This window comes from Giraffa tippelskirchi, chromosome 1 (assembly GCF_054371585.1).
Source record: "Giraffa tippelskirchi isolate mGirTip1 chromosome 1, T2T-mGirTip1v1.2.pri, whole genome shotgun sequence".
In the NCBI taxonomy this organism is placed as follows: Eukaryota; Metazoa; Chordata; class Mammalia; order Artiodactyla; family Giraffidae; genus Giraffa; species Giraffa tippelskirchi.
The window spans coordinates 178,714,882-178,738,802 of NC_137275.1; the positions used below are offsets into that span (position 1 = coordinate 178,714,882).

At 45.2% G+C, this 23,921-nt stretch overlaps 1 protein-coding gene across 12 annotated transcripts in view; it reads right to left on the minus strand.

The window, feature by feature from the left end:
* PAX5 (paired box 5) overlaps positions 1-23,921 on the minus strand; it is a 180,523-nt gene that overhangs the window by 64,950 nt on the left and 91,652 nt on the right. For 8 of the 12 annotated variants that reach the window (XM_081510326.1, XM_081510311.1, XM_081510357.1 and 5 more), the window contains one exon: positions 11,947-12,076. In XM_081510326.1, the coding sequence (XP_081366452.1) occupies positions 11,947-12,076 (130 nt within the window). Of the gene's footprint in view, positions 1-11,946; positions 12,077-19,377; positions 19,435-23,921 lie in introns of all 12 variants that reach the window. The other 4 variants (XM_081510287.1, XM_081510300.1, XM_081510336.1 and 1 more) reach the window with 1 other exon arrangement.

A 23,921-nucleotide genomic window follows, 5' to 3' on the forward strand; every position in this document is an offset into this window, starting at 1 on the left:
GAGTTTGTACAAGAGATTCTGAGTTTGATCAGCTTCCACAGACCCCCAGGGCCACCAGTCTAACTGTGCTATGGGGGAATGTGAGAGAGCTCTGGTTGGATATCTCTGATGACAAGGAGCTTATTACCAAACAGAGGCAGTACAGTACAGGGGTTAGAGAAAGCCAGCTCTGCTACTTACTGCAGTGTGAACTCAGGCAATTTCTTCTGTTAGTAGGGACAAAAATAGTACCTAGTTTCATAGATGAAATGAACCAAAGCACATAACAAATGCTCAATAAACATTAGCTATCACCGTGATTATCTCCGGAGGGAGCCTATTCCAGTTTCAGAAAGCTCTGTTAAAAAATTCTTCTTTGCACTCAACTAAAGCTTGCCTCCCCGTGGCTTCCCCTGATGAGCTTCGAGCAGCCACACCTCCTCTCCACATACCCCTGGGCATGTGGGAGGCAGCAGCCAGGCCCCCAGTCTGCTGTCTTTTTAAGCTGACAGCCCTGGGCCATCCATGGATACCTAGGTTCCCTGCCTGCTTCCCTTCCTGTACCCCATCTTTCTCTGTCTGCAGCCCAGATATCAAATACTGAGAGGGATCAAGTCCTGAGCCCTGAGGGAGGAATTCTCTAGCCCATACGGCTAGAGAGAGTTCATGATGGTCCATCTAAAACATTAGAAAGGATGGAAGTTCTGGACCTACTGACATGTTAGGTGTCCATAAAACAGGAAATTAAAATTTTTAAAAACTGACCAACAGTATGAAGAGTAAAAACCCATTTGGAGGAAATGATCTATATATGTATAACCCAATACAGTTTTTTATGCAAAATAAAAAGTTCTGGAAGGACATCTACCAAACCATCAACTCTGCTGACAGCAGAACAATCTAAGAACTTGGCGAGCTGATACAGTAACATGTTGCTACATACGTTTATTTATTTTACAATGAGCAAGTACTCCTTCCTGTTTTAAAAGGAATTAGGAAAACTGACGGTGTTGCAAGAGATTAGACCAAGCTTCAGAGCAGAGAAACCAAGAGTTCATGGTACCTCCAGAGCAGCTTCCATGGTGGACTCCTCCACAAAATATTCCCAAACCCCACAGTCAAAGGAAGCAATAGTTCCCTCCTCCACACCTTCAGACTTGCTGGTTCCTCCCTGGTATTTCTCTTTCCTGTTTGTTTTGCTTTGTTTTGCCTTGTACATGTATCCACATTTACCTCCCTCATCAGGTTATGAGTATGCTGAGAGCAGAGACACTAGAACTGCAAGACCAAGCCTCGCTAAGGAACCTGAAGGAGTTGGGGTTTGACGGGGAAGTGAGTGAGTGAATGAGAGAATGAATGAATGATGAATGGTAACCCCTCCGCTAATTGCCAGGAGCTACAGTTTGGTGTGTTTTCTCCTGCAGATAACGGTCTGACAGTGGAGATCTCTGACCAGGAGGACGAGCTAATGAAATCGCTATTTTAAGAAGATGGATCACAGCAGGGTCAGCTGAAAGTCTTGAGGCCCAGAGACTTTTTTGAAGGCTATTTGGAAAGGTCGGCTTCCAAGCTGCCTGCAAGTGCAAAAATCTATGAGTGTATTACCAGGAAGGCCATCCAGCTTTGTTTATTTTTATCCTACAAATTACAAGGTCAGAAACAACTGGAGTACTTTCTACTGAAATTATTTTTTTAATTGACACTGCTCTTTACACAAATATTAAGTCATTTATTCAACAAATAGTTCTTGGGAACACTGCACTAACCTGAAAGCAAATCATATTTTCCTTTGATGTGCATTTTAATTACAGAGATGCTTGAATTTCATTTGGATTTTATTAATAAAATAATTAGCCCTCTCTGGCTTCCCTGAACTTCTGACTATACTTCCAAACACTGAGATTCCAAAATTCTAGGTTTCTCTAGAACCTGTAACAGTGAGTCTATTTAACAAACACTAATCTCCAGTTGGATTCATCTTGAATCTTTCTGGAGTGTAAATAGCCTTGTTTTTCTGGGGAAGTTCCCATTTGGGTGCTGAGTTTTCTCTCTGGATTGTCATTTCCTGGAGCAGGTTCACAATGTTTAGTTTGGACAGAGTGTGACATCGCTGCACTGGGCTGCAATGCTGAGCTGTCACACATTCTGGAGAACCTTTCCCCCACTAATGGATGGCTTATACACTGAGCTGTTATTTGGGGAAAGCCATTTCAGGCAGGCAGAACAGCATGAGCAAAGGCCTCGGGTTAGCAACAGGCAAGGCCAGCTGGATAGCTTGTGGTCTGCCCTTTCTGGCCTACCAAAGGGGTTTTCTGCTGAGCAGGAATAGGTGTCAGGGGAGACAGGCAAGAGGGGCTGGGGCAGGTCTAAAACTCACTGGAGCCAGCAGGCAAGAAGAGCGAGCGAAGTTGACCAGGTAGAGATTGGGATGAACAGGGAAGCGCGGTTCAGGTAGGGGAAAGCCCCTTCTAAACTCTACCCACCTGTGGCCATGTGGGAATGTGGACTCTGGTGGACAGGTTTCCAGTTTTTCAAAAGAAAAAGGAAGTTAGACATTTTAGCCTTTATGCTAAATATCCTAGTTTAAAGTCACTTTTAAATTTAATTTTTTGATAAAGATAATATATGCGTGCTAAGTCACTTCAGTCCGGAGAAGGCAATGGCACCCCACTCCAGTACTCTTGCCTGGAAAATCCCATGGATGGAGGAGCCTGGTAGGCTGCAGTCCATGGGGTCACTAGAAGTTGGAGATGACTGAACGACTTCACTTTCACTTTCCACTTTCATGCATTGGAGAAGGAAATGGCAACCCACTCCAGTGTTCTTGCCTGGGGAATCCCAGGGACAGCAGAACTTGGTGGGCTGCCGTCTATGGGGTCGCGCAGAGTCAGACACAACTGAAGCAACTTAGCAGCAGCAGCAAGTCACTTCAGTCATGTCCAACTCTTTATGACCCTATGGACTGTAGCCTGCCAGGCTCCTCTATCCAGGGTTCAAAAAATTAAAAACGTAGATGATATTCAGCAAAAGGTCCACTTCCTATACCCACTTCAGAGACTACACCCAAACAGGGTTTATTGAGTATCCTTCCAGAATTTCTGTATGCTGTGTACACAAATACGAATTCCCATGGCCCCTCCCTTCTCTACACAAAAGGTAGCATCCTGTATGCACTGTTCGTGCTTTTTTTCATAGTGTATCTCCAAGGCCTTCCCAGTCAGGACATAAAGTGCTTCCTCCTTCCCTGCCACCGCACAGCACTCCGCACCCATGAGCTCTTCTTTGTCGAACAGTCCCCTACTCATGGGCATTGGGGCTGTTCTCCTCTGATGTGTAAACTGTGAGCTCTGGTGTTTTTTTAAGTTTAAAAAACACTACTTGGGCTGGACCACGAGAACACAGAATGCCAGTGTCTGGGTCTGAGTTCACAGAACAAACACCAGCCTGTACTTTGCCAGTACCTTGGCTTTGGCTTGCCAATGGGGAAGGAAATGACTTCAGTGGAGAACAGCCTCAGAGAAGTCCTGTTTGAAGATTTTTTGCCTTTGAGGTAGTGAAATCCCTGTCACTAGAGGTAACCAAGTACTGATACAGAAAAGATCCCAGGGCTGGGTGATGGGTCAGAGTACCCAACCTCAGAGTTTCCAGAGTCCCTGAGGCCTGATTATGAGTTGGGCCCAACTGGCAGCAGATAAAGAACTGAGATATGGGCCCACCCTCTCAGCACCTAATTCACTCAGTCATTTATTAAAAGAAATTTCCCAGGGTTGTATCTTCTATCCAGATGACTCTTCCACAAATCTTCACAAGGCTTCTCCTGGCTGGGGTCTCAGATCCCATGCCACCTTTTTAGAGGCTCTACTTCATCTCCCACCCGTCTCGTCACTGCCCCCAGTCCCAGTTTCCCTCTCCTCCCATCTTCTTTCTCCCTGTGCTACGAACTCAGACCCAGACACCAGCACTTCTTTCACTGCCAGTATGAAATTACCTTGTTTATCTTTTTTCTGTGTTTGCTGTGAATTGTCTGGCTCTCACCAGCAGGTAAGCTCAGCGAGAGGAGGGACTATCCACCAAGGCCTCGATGGTACTACCAGCCAAGTCCCGAGAGATAGCCCGATATACAGTAAGTATCAATATTATGCTGCCCTTCCAAGGCAGACAACTTTGAGGAAAGCTTAATGGCTGAACACTTGGTTATGGAGTATCATGCTGTATTATAGCTTTTATTGTCATTTTTCCAGCACCTTTTGGCAGCCTAGATACATGAGGTATTCTTTGTAATTTTGCTTTTATTTTTTATTATGATTTCACTTTGAGTGAAGAAATATTTAGTTGGGTCTGACTGAACCACATAAAGGCTCATAAAACACAGGTCAAAGGAGGTGTTCCCCACAGAGAGTTCATTCAGAGTGATGTGGCACCTCGCCAGACTTTTTGGTACAAGAGCCCAGGAACATATTAATAGCTGCCATTCATTAAGTGTTTACTTAGCCAAGCATCAGGCTAAGACTGCATGGACCATGCTCACAAGCTTCCTGCAGGGAGTACTATCTTGGGCCCCATTTTACAGATAGGGACCTTGGACATGGAGGCTAGTAACATGCCCCAGGTCACATAGCTAGAATACAGTGAAGCTGGACTTCAAGAGCAGGCAGTCTGGCTTTGCTGCTGACATTCTCAATTAAATGCTAAAAGATATGCCTTCTGGAAATTTAAACTGTGATTTTTTTTTTTTTTTTTAGTCCATCAAACCACATATTGGCAGCAGGCTGTAGAAACCATGGCCTTGGATGAACCCCAGTTCCAGCTCTAACTCACTGGATGTGGGCTTGAGCAGGTCACCTCTGCCCTCTGGACCTGGGTCTCTCCAGCCGTGAAGTGAGCAGTTGCCCTGCAGGACCCTGCCACCTGCACATCTGTGGTCAGGGTGTCCATCCTGAAGGAGACTAGAAAAAGCCAATACTGGGTTGCAGACCCTCCAGATCCCCTTTCCTGCCCACACACATGCAGATGGCCCCTTAGTGGCTCTCAAATCTTTTCCATTCACTCTCCTTATATCCTCACAATGACCTTTGAGGCAGGTGGGCCAGGAATTCTCATCCCCGTTTCAAAGATAGGAAAACTGAGGCTCAAAGAGGACAATCTATTTGTTGAAGGATAGGACAGTTAGGTTTGATCCCTGGGTGGCAAAGACCGCTGGAGGAGGAAATGATAACCACTCTAATATTCTTGCCTGGGAAATCCCATGGACAGAGGAGCCTGGTGGGCTACAGTCTATGGAATTGCAAAAGAATCGGACACAATTCAGTGACTAAACAACAACAGGACATTCAGGTAGTAAAGTCTAGGCTTAAACCCAGGCTGACTCCTGGGTCTAAGTGCTCTTTCCTTCAGCCCTCAGCTTCTGTTTACATGAGAAAGGCAGAAGATGGACTTAAAATCCTTTCTTTCAAGTATCAAGTTTGGGATACTGGGGGTCTAAACTTTGAGCCTGGGGGATACCAGCATATTAGAGCTGGTGGTTTGGTGACTTGGAGCATCTGTCTGTCTTTGTGGGTGCTCATCCACTGGCCCCTGTATGGTCTCTGCTACTTAGAAGGGATGGGCCAAGGGAAGCCCTAGACCCTAGGACCTGGGTCATTCACCAGGCAGGTGTTTCTCAAAGTTGTTTAACCAGAGGACACCTCTCTCAGTCTCCTTCTGCCATTCCAACTGCAGATGCAAAGAGATGGTCCTTAGGGAAGATGCCAGCAAGGACATAGGCTGGCCCCATTCCTTTGTTCTTTCAGGCAAAGTGTCAGGCGGGCACAGCAAGGAAAGACTGCCTGGTCCTTTGCTGGCATCCACCTGCTGTCCTCCCTGGCAGGTAGGGACAGTGGCTGTTCCGTCATCAAGCCTGTGACCCAAGGACACACCTGTAGATAACTAGCCCCAATCAGGACCCAAACTGCTGACGATGCAGGAATGGGCAGGTCATGTCACGGCTTTGCAAATGGTGAGCCGTTTCTGAACCGTGGCCCCGGCTGGTGGAGCAGTTTAACTTAATATTTTATATGGCATAAAATGATGGAGAGACATGGACTCCTTCTTTAATGAGATCGTCCCTGGGCGGCCTGGAGTGGGTGGAGGAGAACAGAGTCCACCCACCTCCTAGATCCCAGGCTGATCACCCAGCTGAGCACCCACTGCACTCTGGGCCTTGTGAGGAGGGGAGAAGGGGAAGGTGAGGCTGGAAGACGCAGCTCTTCCCGGAGGAGCTCAGAGCTGTCAACACATCCACGAGGGCAGGTGGAATTAAATTAACACCACGTGGTGACATGGAGACTCACCCTAACAGTTTTCAGGGGCATTCCTTCCGGTGTTATAACAGCTTTTGGTGGGGTTGTCAACTTCCCCCTAGAGGGTGTTTTGAAAATTTGTGGGGGCTTTTATATGCTTGACAGGCATTATTGGTTTGGTGTGGAACAGTCCCACACAATGAAGAATCTGCCTTTCATCCTGCACTATTGTCCTGCCCTGCCCAACATACATGGAAGTGAGAAATCTGCTTATAATTATTTAAATCTAGAATGGAAACTTAATTTACATATAAATGTGAACTTGCAGTTTCCATGGTCTTAATATACACTGAATTTTCTAGGAACGCAACTACTGTGTAAATCAAGTAAAGCTTGTACTTTGTTTTACTTGGAACTTTGCCAAGAGTTCCTCACCTCTTCGTAAATTCCTGCTCACAGTATGTCAGACACAGTAAGCCTGTGTTCAGGTTTGTTGCTGAGTTCACGGTGATTCTGTGCACCGGGCAAGCCCTGGGCTACATTTATGTCTTGCAGTTTAGACATGCAAGAGTATTTACTTATCAAAGTACATAGCAATTAATTAAAAGCAATTTCAGTTGTTTCTCCTTTATCTAATTAGTTCAGTTCAGTCACTCAGTTGTGTCCAACTCTTTGCGACCCCATGGACTGCAGCAAGCCAGGCTTCCCTGTCCATCACCAACTGCTGGAGCTTGCTCAAACTCACGTCCATCAAGTTGGTGATGCCATCCAATCATCTCATCCTCTATCATCCCCTCCTCCTCCTGCCTTCAATCTTTCCCAGCATCAGGGTCTTTTCCAAAGAGTCAGCTCTTCGCACCCAGTAGCCAAAGTATTGGAGCTTCACCTTCAGCATCTGTCCTTCCAATGAATATTCAGGACTGATTTCCTTTAGGATGGACTGGTTTGATCTCCTTGCAGTCCACAGGACTCTCAAGAGTCTTCTCCAACACCATAGTTCAAAAGCATCAATTCTTTGGCACTCAGACTTCTTATGGTCCAACTCTCACATCCTTTATCTAATAGTTGAGCATTATTTTTATTTTATTTGAAATTACTTGTGAAGATAGGCTATATTTTTTATGAACTTAATTTCAGGACAGTAAAGGGGCACTATGAATATTTGCTATCCTAGGGGGACACTGGGTGGGACTGAGCAGAGAACCCCAGTTTCAGCACAGCACTACAGTGCCCCATTAAGCGGGGGAAGGGGCCGAGCAGCGTCTCCTCCAATCATCATACATATGCATCTGATCTGCATACGTGTGTCCATGCCTCTGTGTGTGTGTCTTTTATATTTTTTCACTAATGGGATCATACTAAACACATTATTCTGTAAAATTGTTTATTTACTTAAATGTATATCTTGAACACATTCATGTAAGCACAGATAGCCCTACTTAACTCTTTTTAATGGTTGCAGAGTAGTTTATTGTGTGAAGGAGCCATAATTTATTAAACCACCTCCTAGTGATAAACACTGAGTGTTTTCCATTTGTTTTTCATGATAAATAACTCTGTCATTATTATACAGATTTAGGTATCACTGTGCATCTGTGTGAATATATCTGTGAAATAAAGTTCTTAAAGTGAATATAAAAGTTCTGGGTTAGATGGTAGGTATGTCCACTTAAAATTTTGAAAGTTATTGACAAATTTCTTTCCAAAAAACACTGCACTGATTTATATGCCTATAACAGTGTATGAAAATATCTGTTTCAGAAACCTCTCCAATTGTGCCTCAAGAAACATTTCAGTCTTTGATAAGCTGATAGGTTTTATTAGCATCCCATGTTTAATTTTTAGCTTTAAAATTATAAATACCAAAAAAAATTATGAATACAGTGCATATCTTCTTATATGCCATGGGACACCTGCATTTTTCCTGTTCATTTGCTTTATCCATTTTTTTCTATTGATTTTTTTCTCTTTTGTTTCTGAAAACCTCTTTATATATGAAGGAAATTAGCTTTTTGTCACCTGTGTTCCACTTAAATTTTTTTTTATTCTTTGTCTTTTGAGTGTTTCTGCAGACATATGAAACATTTATATTTTAAGCAGTAATTTACATCATTTTTCTTTGTCTTGTGTATTTGGAGCAAATTTTAAAAGGCCTTTCCCACTCTAAGGTTATTAAAATATTTCCCTTGTGTTTTTTTTTTTCTAGCTTTATTATGGCCTCATTCTTTCAATTTAAAGTTTTGATCAACTTGAAATTTACTTTGATATAGAGAGTGGGGTATGGATCCAACAGGCCAATTGTCCCAACACCATTAACTGAATGATTTATATTTCCTCTACTGATTTGAAATGCTGTATCTATAAACACCCAAAGAGTTAGACGTGGCTGAGCACATGGTACAATGACAAATGATCTGAGCTCTGTATGCGGCTCCATGTGTCTATTTGCTTCAGTTTTAGTTAGTAGTTTTAATTGTTGTAACTTTATCATAAAATTTTAAAATATGCTGTTTTATTCACTTTTTTATTTCAGAATTTTTCTAGCTACCCTTGAGTGTTTATTTGTCTAGTAATTAGTGCCAAAGTCTTAAGTTCTGTTGGCATTTTGATTGAAAATGTTTTGAATTAATAGAATACTTTAGGGGAACTGACATCTTCATGGTGTTGAGTCTTCCTATCTAAGAACAAGCTGTAGCTCTCCATTTTTTTTTTTTTTTAATATTTATTTATTTAGGCTGCACCTGGTCTTAGTTGCAGCATGCAGGACCTTCTACCTTTGTTGTGGCAAGTGGGATCTAGTTCCCTGACCAGGGATTGAACCCAAGCTCCCTGTATTGGGAGCAAAGAGTCTTAGCCACTGGACCACCAGGGAAGTCCCTCCATTTACTATTCTATACTCTTTAGTGGCGTTTTAATGTTAAGTTTATTCCTCAGCGTTCTCTTTTTTTCTTTTGGTCCTGTTGTTAATGTTTTCCCCTATTTTATTTTTCTAGCTAGCTATTGTTTACTTACAAGAAAGCTAATGGTTATATTTATAATATTATACTATTATATATGTGTTATATATTTATAATTAGAATAATTTTAATAGTTCAACATTAGGCATAATTCTGACTTAGGTATGAGATATTTATATTTGTATTCATTTTCTGCTCTATGATGTGACTTTAAAATAGATCAAAATACAAAAAATCTTTGGTCAAGGGCTTAAGCTAAAGACTCAGCTCACATCCAGACTGGCCATCTGCAGACCCTGAACAGCTAAAGCACCCAGCTAGCTTTTAGCACTGACTTTCTGCATCAAGGGTTTTCAACTCAAATTCATTTCCAGATTAGGCTTGTAAGATAATGAGAAAGCAGGTGGGTGGAGGCCCTGTCTTGAGGGGCTGCTGCCACTCATTCTCCGCCTTCCACGACCATGTAGGAATACCACCCAGTGTGGCCAGATCTACTGAGTTTTCAAGAGAGCCAGAGATGCAGATTTAAAAATTTTTAATGTTGACTCAAATTTATAAAACGTCCTATGTGGGCCCAACTAACCATACCTGTTTTTAGATATGGTTCTAATCTGTGGGTTAGGTTAGCCCTTTGGGCAACTGACCCCCAGTTTGCCACATCAACAGATAAGAGTTTCAGAAATACAACCACAGTCTCAACATTTACTGGATTATTTTCCATCTAAATAGGCTTGTGCAGATGGTAGAATATGTCTTCCTGTGATCTGCCTAAACCCATGAACCCCAAACCCAATAACAAACCTTCCATCTGCAGAGCAGGCCCCTCAGGGATCTCATGTGATCCTCACAAGGGCCCTGAGAGACCAGGACCAAAGTCACAGCAAGGAAGTGAGGGCGCCGGGATTAGCCCCAGGTTATCTGTGTGGAAGAGTGGCCGACTGTACCCGCCGGGTCTTCAATTTTACCTCTGCTGCTCACTAGCTGTGATTTCTGGCAAGCTACTTAATTGCCCCAGGCCTTTTAAGAAATGGATCTGATATAATAGTACCCACCTCCTGGGGCTCCTCCAAGGGTAAAACAAGTTCATCTTACAGAGTGTCTGAAACTCCATAACTACTAGATTGAGTGACTTACTATTATTATTAACTAGTCCAGGCTTCTGTCTACTTTACCACCCCTACCTATCCAATAATTTGTACTTCTTTGAAAAGAATAAGGACCCAGGAGACTGTGAAGGCCGGCTCTACCTCTCTCCCTTCCCCTTTATACTTCCTCTCCCTGAGATTTGGTTTCTGCATCTGTAAAATGGGGATGCTGTCAGAGATCTTGTCACAGACCCTCATAACCCAAGGGGGAGGATTCATGGGACACCTGTCATGTTAGTAAAAGAATGAACCTCAGTTCATTCTGACTGAGGTTCTCCATAGATCCTTGCTCTGTTACTGACACCCCCATCCCTTGCAGGCTCAGTTGCCCTCCAGGCTCTGGCCCCATTTCAGGCAGACAGGGGACCAAGTCACTCTTGCCTCTTAACTGATCCCCACGTGGTACCTGGATCTGCAAAAAGAGCCCTGGCTACTCTCACCTGAGCCCCACGAGCTCCAGTCTCAGAGCTGGGCCTGCCCTGCCTAGGAGCCTCCATGAGGCTGGGAAAGAGCCTGCCTCACCCAACTCTTTCCCTAAAGTTCTAACCCAGATCCAGCCCTGATGCAACCACAGCCCACTCACATTTCTAAGAACCCCTTGTCTCTGTCACTGCTTCCTGTGTCTCGTGTATCAGCCTACAGGGACATCCCACTATCTTACGCTCTCATCCAAGTGCCCCCAGCCCCCCACCATCTGTTCAATACCCAAGACTGCCTCTTGCCTATTCAGTCAGACACCTTCCTGGAGTTGGTGGCTGAGTCTGTCCATCCGTATTAGCCCAGTGCTGCTGCAGTAGGGTGGGGTGTCTGTCTGTCCCACCCTTCTGGTCCAGCCCCTTTCATAGCAGCGAGCCTGATGTGATAGGCCACCTCACAAGGAGTAATAATCACACCGTATCAGGTGCTTGTGTGCACTAGACCAGAGTCTAAGCAGCTCATGTGTTTGCAGCATTTAATTCTCACAGCAACGCCATGGAGTGGGTGATAGCACCATTTTACAGATGAAAAAACCATCTGTGAGGCCAGAATTCTTATTTAACTTCCTCAAGAATACACAGCTACCACAAGTTCAAATCCAGCAGCATGCCTCCAGGGCCCACACGCTTTATCTTCACACTGACAGCTCAAGCGACTGGTCTTTGAGGAAGGTAGTCTAAACCTCCTGTCCTTCTTGACTCCACCTGGAAACCTGAAACTCCTGGCAGCGATCTACCAGGAATCTCACTCACGCTATGGGCTGAGGCCCACCAGCACTGCCTTTCTCCCAGACAGCTAAATCCCAGCCATCTGAACACTTCAGCCTCAGTCCCAGGGAATCTGAAATCACCCAGCCCCTTGACGTGAGGCTTCCCTGCTCCATCCACCCCCAGCCCACTGCCCATTTGGTACTTGCTCTCCTCTGGCTCTATCAGAGCATCTACAGCCATGTCTCAGTCCCCCAACCTGTTCCAGGACCTCATAACCTCATTAAAAGAAAGACGGCCCCTGTCAAGCCCCAAAGCACCAAGAAGCCATTTTCATCATCACCCACGTTCTCTCTCTCCCTGCCACTCACCCCTTGCCCCACCACACCCCAGATGCCCTCACCTGTCACAATGGGGTAGGACTGTGGCCCAGGCACACTGCTCCCGATGTCAGCGGGGGTGGGACTGGTCAGGTTGGCCTTCATGTCATCCAGCCCTCCTGCCAGCGAGGCCATGGTAGAATAATCGGCGGTCTGAAAGAGGAAACAAGACAGATGTCTCAGCATCAAGGTTACAAAGCACTCCAGCCAAATACCACTGCCACGTTTTGGGCTCAGCAAGCTAGCCCATACCAGCACCAAGGCTCCTGGGGGCTCACGGATCCCCAGTATTAAGAGGACACATTCAGCTGGACAGAACAAGACAGGTATCCAGAATCAGGACGTCTCCCCAAGTGAGGAGGTGGACAAGATTCAGTGCAGCTTCACGAGAATTCAAACCTCACTTCTTTATGGCCGGCAGGTTTCCCTCCCTCAGCCCCAGCCAGCCAGGGACAACCAACCTCCTCTTTGCAAGGAGGGAGGCGTCTATAACCAAAGCAAGGCAGAAACATGAATCTGGTAGCCAAGAGGATGGGAAGTAAAGTTTCTCATTTCTGTGCTCTTAAACCACAAGTGTAGAATCACAAAAACGAGGGTTAAAGGGAATTTGGGTCATCACCTAGTTGAAACCCTCATTTCACAGAGGAGGAAACTGAGACCCAAGGGGAGGAGGGCTTTGCCCAGGGTCAACAGGGGATGGTTCATCATAAACTCTCACCCCAAAACCATCACATCAAAGCAAATGTTTTTGAATTCTGGAAGCATGTAAACACCTGTATGCTGAAAACTGATTTACCAAGTCCACACCAGTCATGTACACTTGGCCCATGAGTCATGCTCTTTTCTTTAAGCCATTGCATGAAACCAGAGCTTGTGATGTGTCATTTCCTTGGCACCACTGTCAGAATGGTCTCCGGAAAGGTTGTGAAGCCGCCAACATGGGTCTTCCCACTCTAGGAAAAACTACAGTATAAGCAAGAGTGACAGGTCTCTTCCTCCCATTCCCCACTTCAATCCCAGCCCTATCTTCAGGTAAAGAAATTATTTGCAGATAGATACCCAAGCCAAAGAATTTGGCTGTGCCAAGCTCTGGTGCAGGGAGTCTCCTCCATCACCCTGGCATTGCCTATGGATGATGCCTTTCTATCTGTCCAGGGTTATGTCCTTAGCAGACAAGGACAAGGAAACAAGCAGTCTTCTGAAAGGAGTTTACAGGCTTCCTGGGTAGGATGATGAGGACTAAGCCACTGGGAGGGAAACCAGAGGAGTCACTGGGCAAGTGGCAGGCAGAGGGGATGAAGACTCAGGCACATCCCTGGTGCTTTTCTCTGCAAATGAATTAGAAAGTAGTTCCAGGGCAGCTCAAATGCTGAACACGGTGGGTGGCAGCTGTGCATCCAGGAGGTACTGCAGGTCCAGGCACCCTGAGACGGATTCTTGTCCAGAGCTCCTGGGACTTTGCACCAGTCTCCAGCAGAGGCTGATTCTGCAACGTGCAGAGAAGAGCATAGGCCTGGAGCCAGACCAGGGGCTTCTACAGGAGAAGGACAAGTTGGTGACTGGCCTCCCCGACATCAGAAATCACTATAAAGCTGCAGTAATTAATACAGTATGGGACTGGCACAGGCATGGATAAATAGACCAATGAAACAGAATCAAGTCCAGAAACTGATCTGTGCATGTATGGAAACTTGATATATGAGAGGTGATGTACAAATCAGCAGGGAAGGATGAGACTCTAATAAATAGTGCAGGGGAGCCAGTTATCCATTCAGAAACAAGGAGGGAAAAAAGAAATTGGATCTTTACTTTACACCAGACACAAAAATCAATTCTGGGTGGATTAGAGACCTAAATGTGAAAGGCAAAGGCATCTAACATGGTCCAGACTTGGGAACAAGTCTGCCCTTCATAGAGAAGAAAATGTGTGTCCCTGGGATGCTCACACAGAGTTCCTGGTCACTGTGAGGACAGTAGTGATTCCTGGCCAACCTGCTGCCTTGCTTTAATGCCTCTTCCTCCAGGAAGTCCTTTCTGACTACCACTCCCCAGGAAGCAGGAGTGCAGAGTGGCACGAGGACAATAAGAACCATAATATTCACAACTATGTCAAAGCTCACACTTATCAATCACTTACTCTATGCCAGGAGCTTTTATCTGTGTTATCCCATTTAATTCTCACACTTACCCCCATGTAGTAGGGTCTACATTATTCCTATTGTACAGATGAAGAAACTGAGACTTCTAACGTAGGAGGAAAGTGTTTGCCTAATGTCAGACAGCTTCTAGGTGCCAGAGCCAGGATGCAAACCTGGGTCCATCTGACTCCAAAATCTTGACAATTACCCTAATGATTTTCATACTGTGTCCTAACTCTTCAACAGGTAGGAAATCACTGTGCTAGTACTAACCTTTAAAATGGAAAACAGAGTCGACTAGAACAGAAGAGTCTCTCACATAGAAAAAGTAAATCCTGTTTCATCATTCTTTGCTTCGATGTAAGTGGATATGTGTGTACTAGGTAGAGATGACAATATATTTCTTGCTGTAGGTCTCACCCAGCAGTCTTCATTCCAGGCAGCAGGAAGCTATTGAGAAAAGGTCACTGTCTAGACTTTATCCAGAACAGAATGGGACTTGTTCGTGCATTAGCCTCCTAATTTGCTTAAAAAATTAGGATGTAAAGCTCATTGGAGGCCCTCATTCAGAGCATTGCCACATGTAAAACCAGGAGGTCAAATTGTCTCTGTGAGGGTCTCTGGGGTTTCTGAGACCCTGAGATGGGGACAGTGCCTATCATCTCCCTAGGTTCCTGTGTCCTAGTAGAGGTCTGAGTATGGTGCATGCTTAGCGTTTATTGAGCTTTTTTTGTGTGCAAGATGGCATGTGAGGACCAAACATGTTCTCTGACCTTCATCCACACATCTCAAGGGAAAAGACACGTGGTCCCGAAGCTCCATCCAACAGGGTCAAGGGCACAGAGCCATTCACTGACACGGCGCAGGAAGTGGTAAGGAAATGTTTCTTGGGCAAGCTGCTATTTATCCTGGACCTGAGCAATCCCTGACCCCCAAGCTGAGTAGAGCTGAAAGAAAGCTCATAGCTGAGATGGGAGTGATCCAAAAACAAGGCACGTGTCAATGGTTGCAGGAGGAAGAAGTCCAGATGAAAAAGTAGACAAGCTGGGATTCGACTCTGAAGAGCCTGTACAGTGAACACTTGGATGAACAAATGAATGAGTGACCCTTATCCTCAGGAGAGCCAGGCAGCATCTTGGCTAAGAGTAGCACCCCTGCACCCCTCCCCACCCCACTACCAGGTCTGCCCCCTTCCTAGACTCTGGGCTGGGCAGCTGTATCCACAAGGGAAAGCCTCTATTTCCCAAGAAAGCATAGCCAACCTGGGTTTAAGAAAATGATGGAGGATGGCCAACCCTGCCTCTTAACTTATTTAATATCCAGATGGAAGAGGCTTTTTGTTATTTGATTCTATTTTAGTCAGTAAATTCAGTATCAAGGTTTGTTCAGTCACTTCAGCAATTGGGTTTGAATCATCTCTTCCAGACACAAAATCTTCAACTTGTGTAAGATGTGCAGTGGAAGATCCAAAAATCCAGTTGCTCAACCATCAGTGGTTGCCAGAAGGTGGAATGAACTTCCCCAAAGAGCTGGGGCTGAGAAGACAAACTGGATTCATAAACCAGCTGTCATTGCCCTTTGCCACGTGTGCCTCCCATCACCTCCTGCTCACAGGGCTTGAGCCCAGTCTCTCTCCTTTAGTGGGATTCTATAGCTCCTGCTCTGTTCCTGCATGAGCCAGGGGATGCTGTCATTTTATTTGCTTTGTAATTATTCCCCAATTTCTCACCATTCTCTGTCCCACTGAGCCGCCTGTGATTTTTTGAGGCAACTGCCTTCTCCCCCATCTCCTGCAGTCCCTGGACCCTCGTTCCACTGGCTACTCCTCAGTCACTCCAGGAACTGTCCTACCTCTGCCTGGAAGGTGCACCTCACTCAGTAACTTAAACTCACAAGACCCAGTTCAAATGTCATCTCATTGGTGCAGCCGTTCCTGGACCCCACATTCCTACAAAGAAATCATGATTCCCTTGTCTATGTTTCCATAATTGGTGTCATTTTGCACAGACCTCTATTATCATCCTTCCCACCATGTATCATGGCTGTTTGTCAATCTCCCTCCCGATTGCCTTGAGAGCACAGAGCAGGAAATAGCCTGAGAGCCCCCTAAGTGTTGAATGAATGAATGCATGATCCAGGAGCATGATATTCACCACAAAATCCAAAAATTAACTGGGAAGGATTTGAACAAGAGCTCGAAATAATATGCTAACCTCCCACCTCTACCCCTCATCAAGTCAGGTGGCCAGAAAACAATGTGCTTGTCTATCATGAGGTGTAGTCCCTGAGGAAGTGACTTCATTGTTCTGGGACAGAATATCAGGCATTCAACACTGATTAGAGGCAATAAAAGAAAACGGCCATACAAAGAACTTAAAAAAAAAAACAAAACAAAAATCCTCTAGAGACACTCCCATTAGAACATTCAAATTCCATGTCGATGTCTTCTACAATTCATTACCCCCCCCAAAAAAAAATTACTACAGGGACATTGGAAACCCTACCTATCCTTCTTTGCCTTGGTTGCCAGGAAGCTTAGTCAAATTCAGAGCTCAGTCACAAGTGTATCATTGCTGGCACCTTGTAGAATGATCTTAGTCTTTCCTCTGCATAATTTCTGAACTTTTTCAACCTTAGCTAACGTAGATATAGGTCATTGTTTATTTTGCAGGATACTTCAAGTCCTTTTTGAAAATGGAGGCTGGGACAGGTAGAAAGAATGACAGAAAAAGAAAGATGGGAGGGACGATCAGGAGAGAGAAAGACAAGAAAAGAGGGAACCCATGACTGATGCCTCTTTTCCTGGTAACAGTGGCATCTATTTCCATATCTCATAGTTATTTGGAAAGCCAAGGGCTGAACAGTGGGGCTGTGTTGGGGCACCTATGCCCTTGGGAACACAGCACCCCCATCCATTGGCTGTCAAGCCACCAACACCTGCAGGCAACAGTTGTGCTCCACATTCCTACTTCTACAAGTTTTTGGAGTTCTTTTTGTGGATGTTGTGCTTCTGTTCCCTTCCCATTAGGACTCCTTGGTGCTGTTCTTGACTATGACCCAGGAAAGAAAATAAACTGAGGTTAGCAAGTCACAGGTCCATATAGTCAAAGTTATGGTTTTTCCAATAGTCAGGTATGGATGTGAGAGTTGGACCATAAAGAAGGCTGAGCATCAAAGAATTGATACTTTTGAACTGTGGTGCCAGGAGACTCTTGAGAGGCCCTTGGACTGCAAGGAAATCAAACTAGTCAATCCTAAAAGAAATCAACCCTGAATATTCATTGGAAGGACTGATGCTGACGCTCCAATACTTTGGCCACCTCATGTGAAGAGCTGACTCACTGGAAAAGATCCTGATGCTGGGAAAGACTGAAGGTAGGAGGAGAAGGGAGTGAAAGAGGATGGGATGGTTGGATGGTATCACTGACTCAATGGACGTGAGTTTAAGCAAACTTCAGGAGATAGTGAGGGACAGGGAAGCCTGGCATGTTAAAGTCCATGGGGTAGCAAAGAATCAGACATGACTTAGAGACTGAATAACAACAACAGCAAGTCCCAGAGGGTCCACTCCAATGGAACCAATTGGGGTAAAAACTTCTCTGCCTACTTACATGAAAAGATGTTCAATGTCGCTCATTATTAGAGAAATGCAAATCAAAACTACAATCAGACATCACCTCACACCAGTTAGAATGGCCATCATCAAAAAATCTACAAACAATAAATGCTGGAGAAGGTATAAAGAGAAGGGAAACCTCCTACACTGTTGGTGGGAATGTATATTGGTATGGCCACTATGAAGAACAGTATGGAGGTTCCTTAAAAAACTAAAAATAGAGTTACCATATGACCCAGCAATCTCCCTCCTGGGCATGTATCTGGAGAAAGCAGTTTGAAAGGGTACATGCCTCCTGGTGTTCATTGCAGCACTGTTTATAACAGCCAAGACATAGAAGCAATCTAAATGTCTATCGATAAACAAATCAATAAAGAGGATGTGGTACATACATACAATGGAATATTATTCAGCCATTAAAAAGAACAAAATAATGCCATTTGCAGCAACACGGGTGGACCTAGAAATTGTCACAGAGTGTAGTAAGTCAGACAGAGAAAGACAAATACTGTATATCACTTATGTGCGGAATCTAAAAAACTGATACAAATGAATTTATTCACAAAACAGAAACAGACTCACAGATTTAGAGAACGAATTTATGGTTACCAAGAGGGGAAGGGTGGGGTGGAAGGATAGATTGGGAGTTTGAGATTGACATGTACACACTGCTATATTTAAAATGAATAACCAACAAGGACCTACCCTATCCTTGAGCACAGGGAATTCTGCTCAATATAATATAACAACCTAAAAGAACTTGAAAAAGAATAGATACATGTATATGTATGACGGAATCACTCTCCTGTACACCTGAAACTAACACAATTTTTTTTTTTGAGAAAAGTCTCTCCTTATGTGACTTAATTTAGTTTTTTAAACCTTTTGTTTTGACGGACAGGGAAGCCTGGCGTGCTGCAGTCCATGGGGTTGCAAAGAGTCAGACATGACTGAGCAACTGAACTGAACTGAACCGATTTTTTATTGGAATATAGTCAATAACACAACATTGTTAATCAACTATACACTAATATAAAATAAAAAGTTAAAAAAAGATAGGCAGTCATTTGTCAAGCATGGTTTAGATGAGTGGGCTCCACATTTTTAGTATTTGCATCTTGATTGATAAAATATCTATTGAGAAAAAAACAAACTTCTCCACCTACTGCCACAGACCCCGAGGAGGCCTCAAGTTCAAGTCCCACCAGGCATGCACCTCCTCTCAGATACCATGCTCCAAATGACAGTCTTGCACTCTCAAATGTCTGAGCCAGAAGGATGTTCAGGTTATCTTTCCTAACCTGGAAAAACTGATTGAGGGAGGGGAATGGACTTCCTTAGCTAAGCTAATTTTTATCTGCATAAAATAAAGCTGTTGATCCTGTAGTAGAAAGAACAGTGAACTAGAAGCAATAACACAGGGTTTCTGCCCCAGCCCTGCCTCTGTCTCACCTGTGTGACCTCAGGCAAGCCAGGCCAGTTCTCTGAGCCTTATTTTCCTCATTAATAAAATGAGATTTAAGTCTAACCCTCTGCCGCCTGCCTGCCGGGGCAACTGTGAAAATCCGAAGGATAAGGAGAGGGATCGCACTTCGGAAACTAGGAAGCAGGAAAGGTCATGGACTCTTAGCAGGGACTCGAGGCGGCACGTGCCCCAGGGAGGTGTGTGCTTGGTGTCATTTGGGTCCCTAGGAAATTACCTGGAAAAGGACTGCCTGGGGCTGCACCAAGTATTGTCTCATCAGCACGGGGCACCACTGCCATAGCATGGAGGAGAAAAGAAACACAGACACGTGAGAAGGAGGGCAGCGCGAAGCAGGGCAGTGCAGGGGGACAGGCTGCTGGGCTGCTGCCTCAGCTGGCCACCTAGGGCCACCGCAAGGCTTCCCCATCACCTGCTGAGTCCTCCAGGTTCACTGCTGGGCCCGAGGCGGCCCTTGGGAGATGGGCCAGAGCCAGGCCAACCACTCCCACCTGAGGGACCAGACACCTGCCCAACTACGCACCTACCCAGAGGAGGACAGAAGCTGGAGTAGGGGAGGTGTGTCCCCAGGGCCTGGCCTGATGAAAGGCAGGAGTGTGGCTGAGGAAGCCTGCCAGTTCTGCGGACAGGAGGACAGGGCTCAAGTCTGCCACAGGCAAGGTTCGGGCAGTGCAGAGCCAGGCCAGGTACCTCATGTTCTCGGCTCCTTTTCTCATCTTTAACATGGGGATACATGACCTACCGCACAGGGTCATGAACAGGCATACAGGAAGTGATAAGAACGTCAACTCCTGAGGGCAGGCCTTTTTGTTCTTGTTTTTTTTAGTCTTCATGGCCAGCATCCCAGTGAGTTTATCAACATCGATATCCCAGTGTGATTTTACCAGATGTTATCATTGGAGGAAACTGGATAAGGGTATATGGGATCCCTCCACATTATTTCTTAGCACTGCATGTAAATCTACAATTATTTCAAAATAAAAAGTTTAATTTTAAAAAAGAAAAAAAGAAACACAAAAAACAATAAACTTTCAGCATTCCATCTCCACTAAACCAAACAGAAGATGAATCAAACCTGAAAAAGAAATGTTTGCTGAAAGGAGGGATGATGAATGATGCCTGCAAAAGTACTCCATAATCTACAAAGTGCTACTGCCAGTATTATCAGAGGGGAAGAACTGCCAAGAATTCTGAATGGCCTCACTCTTCCAGGAAGCCCTCCTGGATTTCCCCTCCTGTGTTCCTAGAACCCCAAAGTGCACGCACATCCCTACAGCTGCACTTAACACTCTGTATTGTATACTTCATTATTTAAGGGCCCTCATTCCCCAACCACAGTGTGAACTTCATGAAGATAGGGCTGTGTCTCCCTCATCTTTGTGACAGCAGCTCCTGGCCCAATGCCCAGCTCTGAACAGATGTGACATAAATGTCTGTGGAACCAAATGAACTGGGACAGGTACCATGGCCTGGCTCTGCCAACAGCATCCAAGGTGCTTCCCAGGGTCACTGAGACAGTAAGTGATAGAAAAGTGCTTTGATTCATCAGAAAGTACCCTAGGCATGAATGAGACATGCTCATTATTCATGTGGTTCTCCAGAATTGTGTCCATGACTTGGTAGACATGGCCTGCAGTGGAATCAAGGGGCTTCCAAGAAGAGATTTGCAAGGTTTAACTGACTCATCTCTCCCTATTCCATTTACAGAGTGCCAGGCGTCCCTCCAGGCCATCCCCAGACACGCAGGTGGTGGGGACAGGAGGGAAAGCCCAGGGAGGAGAATGAAATCAGATATGGTTTCTGTCCCAGAGAAACTTTTCTAGCACTGACTCATCTGGAGGCCCCCTTTTCCCACCATGGCCACTTAGAGAAACTTGTGCGTGTGTGTGTGCACCCAGTTGTTCAATCATGTCCAACTCTTTGTGATCCTATGGACGGGGGCCTACCAGGCTCCTCTGTCCATGGGATTTTTCAGGCAAGAATATTGGAGCGGGTTGCCATTTCCTCTGGCCCAGGGATAGAATCCGCAGCTCCTCCATCTTCGGCATTGTAGGAGGATTCCTTACCTGCTGAGCCATCAGAGAAGCCCTAGAGAATCTTAGTGAACCAAATCTCAGGACCCAAGGGAGCTCGGGGGTTATGGAGGTTGATCTTCAGCTGATGCTCAAAACTCACCAGTGATAGGAAACTCACTACTTCCTGAGGCAGCCGCTTGGTGGCCACACAGCTCTGGCTACCACAAAGTGCTAAGGCCTCCCCACGTTGGTCTTGAGTGTGCTCTCTGGGGCCCCAGTTCCAACGAATGTCCTCTTGCAGCATAAGCAGCTTGCTTCTGCTTTTCTTGTCACCTCATCGTCTGGTTAACTCATGCTGTTCTCACAGTCAATGCAGAACTCACCACAAGCTCATGTGAAATGGAAAGTGATTTTGTATATGATTGTTTTGAAGTATTCATTTTCTCCCACCCCTAACCAGTATGCTATTTGTAAGGGAGTGCTCTGTGCTTATAAACCCTCCCTGGCTCCTCACTGCCTCCAGGTAATGTTGACCCAAGCCATATAGACCCCAGTCCAAATCCCAACCTGCTTTTCCAATTTTAACTCAGATCTACCTACTTCCAAAACTCTACCCATGACTCCAACCACACCACACTCGCACTAATTCCTGAGCACCCCACTCACTCCATTCAGTGCCTCTATTCACTCTGTTTTGCATCTTCACCCCAGTCCAAATCATTGTTCTCTAAGGCCCAGTTTCAATGTCATCTCTTCCATAAGTCTTTTTGGTTGAAATAAATCATTTTCTTCTCTGAATTCCCCCAGGATTTTCACCACCCTGTGTTTGGGATATTTATCACCTTTTGATGAAAGTGAAAGAGGAGAGTGAAAAAGCTGGCTTAAAACTCAACATTCAAAAAACTAAGATCATGGCATCCGGTCCCATCAATTCATGGCAAATAGATGGGGAAACAATGAAAACAGTGACACACTTTATTTTCCTGGGCTCCAAAATCACTGCAGATGGTAACTGCAGCCATGAAATTAAAAAACATCTATTTCTGCTTTATTGATTATGCCAAAGCCTTTGACTATGTGGATCACAATAAACTGTGGAAAATTCTGAAAGAGATGGGAATTCAAGACCACCTGACTTGCCTCTTGAGAAACCTGTATGCAGGTCAGGAAGCAACAGTTAGAACTGGACATGGAACAACAGACTGGTTCCAAATCACGAAAGGAGTACATAAAGGCTATATATTGTCACCCTGTTTATTTAACTTATATGCAGAGTACATCATGAGAAACGCTGGGCTGGAGGAAGCACAAGCTGGAATCAAGATTGCCGGGAGAAATATCAATAACTTCAGATATGCAGATGACACCACCCTTATGGCAGAAAGTGAAGAAGAACTAAAGAGCCTTTTGATGAAAGTGAAAGAGGAGCGTGAAAAAGTTGGCTTAAAGCTCAACATTCAGAAAACAAAGATCATGGCATCCAGTCCCATCACTTCATGGCAAATAGATGGGGAAACAGTGGAAACAGTGGCTGACTTTATTTTTTTGGGCTCCAAAATCACTGCTGATGGTGATTGCAGCCATAAAATTAAAAGACGCTTACTTCTTGGAAGGAAAGTTATGACCAACCTAGACAGCAGATTAAAAAGCAGAGACATTATTTTGTCAACAAAAGTCTGTCTAGTCAAGGATATGGTTTTTCCAGTAGTCATGTATGGATGTGAGAGTTGGACTATAAAGAAAGCTGAGAGCCGAAGAACTGGTGCTTTTGAACTGTGGTGTCGAAGAAGATTCTTGAAAGTCTCTTGGACAGCAAGGAGATCAAACCAGTTCATCCTAAAGGAAATCAGTCCTGAATATTCACCGGAAGGACTGATGCTGAAACTGAAGCTCCAATACTTTGGCCACTTGATGCAAAGAACTGACTCATTGGAAAAGACCTTGATGCTGGGAAAGATTGAAGGCAGGAGGAGAAGGGGACGACAGAGGATGATTGCATGGCATCACCAACTCAGTGGACATAAGTTTAAGCAAAGCTCCTGGAGTTGGTGATGGACAGGGAAGCCTGGTGTGCTGCAGTCCGTGGAGTTGCAAAGAGTTGGATACAACTGAGGGACTGAACTGAACTGAACTTGATCCCAGTCATTTGACATTGTATCTGCTTTCTCTCTGAGATGAGGAGGCACCTCTGGACAGTCTGATTTGGGCCAGTAGGCTGGGCGGGACATACCCTGAATGAAGCTGAGCAAGTGAGAGAGGGAAGGAACAAAAGATTATGGGGTCCACCCTGAACCTCAAGAAATCTGTAAGATGAGCAAGGAGAGAGGGATCTGGGCTTGGAGCATTCTGGCTCTTGTCCTCCCAAACACAAGAGAAGAAATGACAAGGCTTGGAGCACAGAGCTCCACTTCCGGAGGACAAGAGCCAGGACCCAGCAGCCAAGGCTTCCTGAATGATAAGAAGATGCAGTGGGAGGGAACTGTGTGGAGGAGTGAGAGGAGGACTCCCTCCTTGGGAATTGCCAGGGTCTGCTCAGACTCTGCCGTCCAGATCCTGATATAGCAAAGAGGAGGGAGATTTCCAAAAACAAAGCTCTATCTCAGAGCAGCCAAATTCCACCAACTTCTTCCAGGCAGTTCATGGTGGGGCCTGGCTGTCCCACCCTGCTACAGGGAAGGGAGAAGGGCAGGGAGGCTCACTACCACCAAAGGAATGCCTCTTGGCTACCAAGGGGCCTAAAAGGGGG